We start from the raw sequence: 1694 nt of genomic DNA, 5'->3' as shown, positions 1-1694 counted from the left end.
CAATAGGTATGTATTAAGAATAAAGTTCATTCAACTGAGCATATATATATAAATAAATAAATAAAAGGGCTTACCTCTGAGAGATCATCTCTAAGATAGATGGCACTGGAACAATCGACTAGAGGGACCAGAGTTACAAATGTGGAAACCATCTGAAATGTCACCTGCAAAACAACCCAAAAATGACTTTATATACATGTGTGAGTGTGGGGGGAGGGGGGCAATGAAAGTATTCTGAAAGAGAAACAGGAAAAGAAAACAGGCATTCAGAAGTAGTGACACTTACCTAATAATGGTTTCGAATTTTGGCACAAAGCCAGCAATTTGGGGTGAGGTGCGGTAAGTCATTTACCCTAGTATTCAACTGGTACCTAGTTTATAGACTCCAAAAGGATGAAAGGCAAAGTCAATCTCGGCAGGATTTGAACTCACAACATAAAGATGGATGTTAAGCATTTTGCCCTAATATGGTAATAATTCTACCAGCTTAGCACCTAATAACACAGTCACAGCTCTGCACTCAGTTTTTGTAGGACAGTAACAGAATTAACTAGCAGAAACCTAGCATATTACAGGTACAGGTTCCATCACTCCCCTCCCAAACTACCCATACACACACACCAACTATGAGATGAAAGTGGAAAGCAAGACTTGAACTGAATATTATAAAAGGCAACAGGCTTGTCCCTTTCTCATTGGGTGCAGTTTACATACAAAGAGACAATGAAGCAACAGAGTGTCCTTTCTTAACGGATTGAAAATTTATCTTTTCTAATGGTCAGTTGCTAATTGGGATTTTAGCTCACTCCATCTAATTATGAAGACAGTGAATTGTTAGAGTCGTTATAGCACTGGGCAGAACACTTTCTGGTATTTGTTCAGACTCTCGGCATTCTAGGTTCAAATCTAGTCAAAATCAACTTTACCTTTCATCCTTTCAAGGCTGATAAAAAAAAATCACGAAACAATCGCAAAACTGTTACAAAAGTCAGACAAGTGCCTTGTGGTATTTATTCTGGTAGCAGTGCCTGTCATGACACTAATACCATTCTGTATTGGCCCAAAATGGTGGCTTTAACCCAGGAGGAACATCAATGGCAAAGAGAGAGGAAGCTCGCATATATGGCTCTGCTAGTGTTGCTCAAAGAGAAATCTTGCCCAGGCCTGTGCAAATTCACTCCCAAGGCATTGGCCAAACTGGAGCAATAGTAGAAGACACCTGCTCAAGGTTCTGCACAGTGGGACTGACCCTCAAAACCAGGTGGCTGCAAAGCAAGCTACTTAACCCCACAGTTACAAGGAACGAAAACACCAGATAAACAGTAGAATAGTTTCATTCAGTCTATGAGAGGAAGAAAGGCAGGAGTTTACTTCGAACCAAAATATATGCAAAACACTCACTCAAAGAGAAATAAGAAAAACTACTTTAAAAGGTTGAAAAAGTAAAAATTAGTTGCAAATAATTACCAGAGATTTCTTGACATCGTTTGGATCAATGCCAGGAAGAGATAAGTTGAGTAATGGTAAAACATGCAGGCGACCCTCTGGGTACCATTTAGTGGACTGCAGCATAGGACGGCATACACCGACAATACATGTCATGCAAGCAATCAGACGATGTGGCTCCGTTAATGTCTCCATGGCAGGGTACATTCTGGAAGGAGAAAAGGAAAATTCCTCATTTTTTTTAGAGG

At 40.0% G+C, this 1694-nt stretch overlaps 1 protein-coding gene across 1 annotated transcript in view; it reads right to left on the bottom strand.

Annotated features, from left to right (window-relative positions):
* LOC106868583 (proteasome activator complex subunit 4) overlaps positions 1 to 1694 on the bottom strand; it is a 74324-nt gene that overhangs the window by 48538 nt on the left and 24092 nt on the right. Inside the window, exons 12-13 of the mRNA XM_014913914.2 lie at positions 1468 to 1654; positions 75 to 164 (exon numbers count right to left, since the gene is read on the bottom strand). Of these exons, the coding sequence (XP_014769400.1) occupies positions 75 to 164; positions 1468 to 1654 (277 nt within the window). The remainder of the gene's footprint in view (positions 1 to 74; positions 165 to 1467; positions 1655 to 1694) is intronic.

This window comes from Octopus bimaculoides, chromosome 11, assembly GCF_001194135.2.
Source record: "Octopus bimaculoides isolate UCB-OBI-ISO-001 chromosome 11, ASM119413v2, whole genome shotgun sequence".
Classification (NCBI taxonomy): Eukaryota; Metazoa; Mollusca; class Cephalopoda; order Octopoda; family Octopodidae; genus Octopus; species Octopus bimaculoides.
This window is presented reverse-complemented; position numbering and strand designations above follow the sequence as displayed.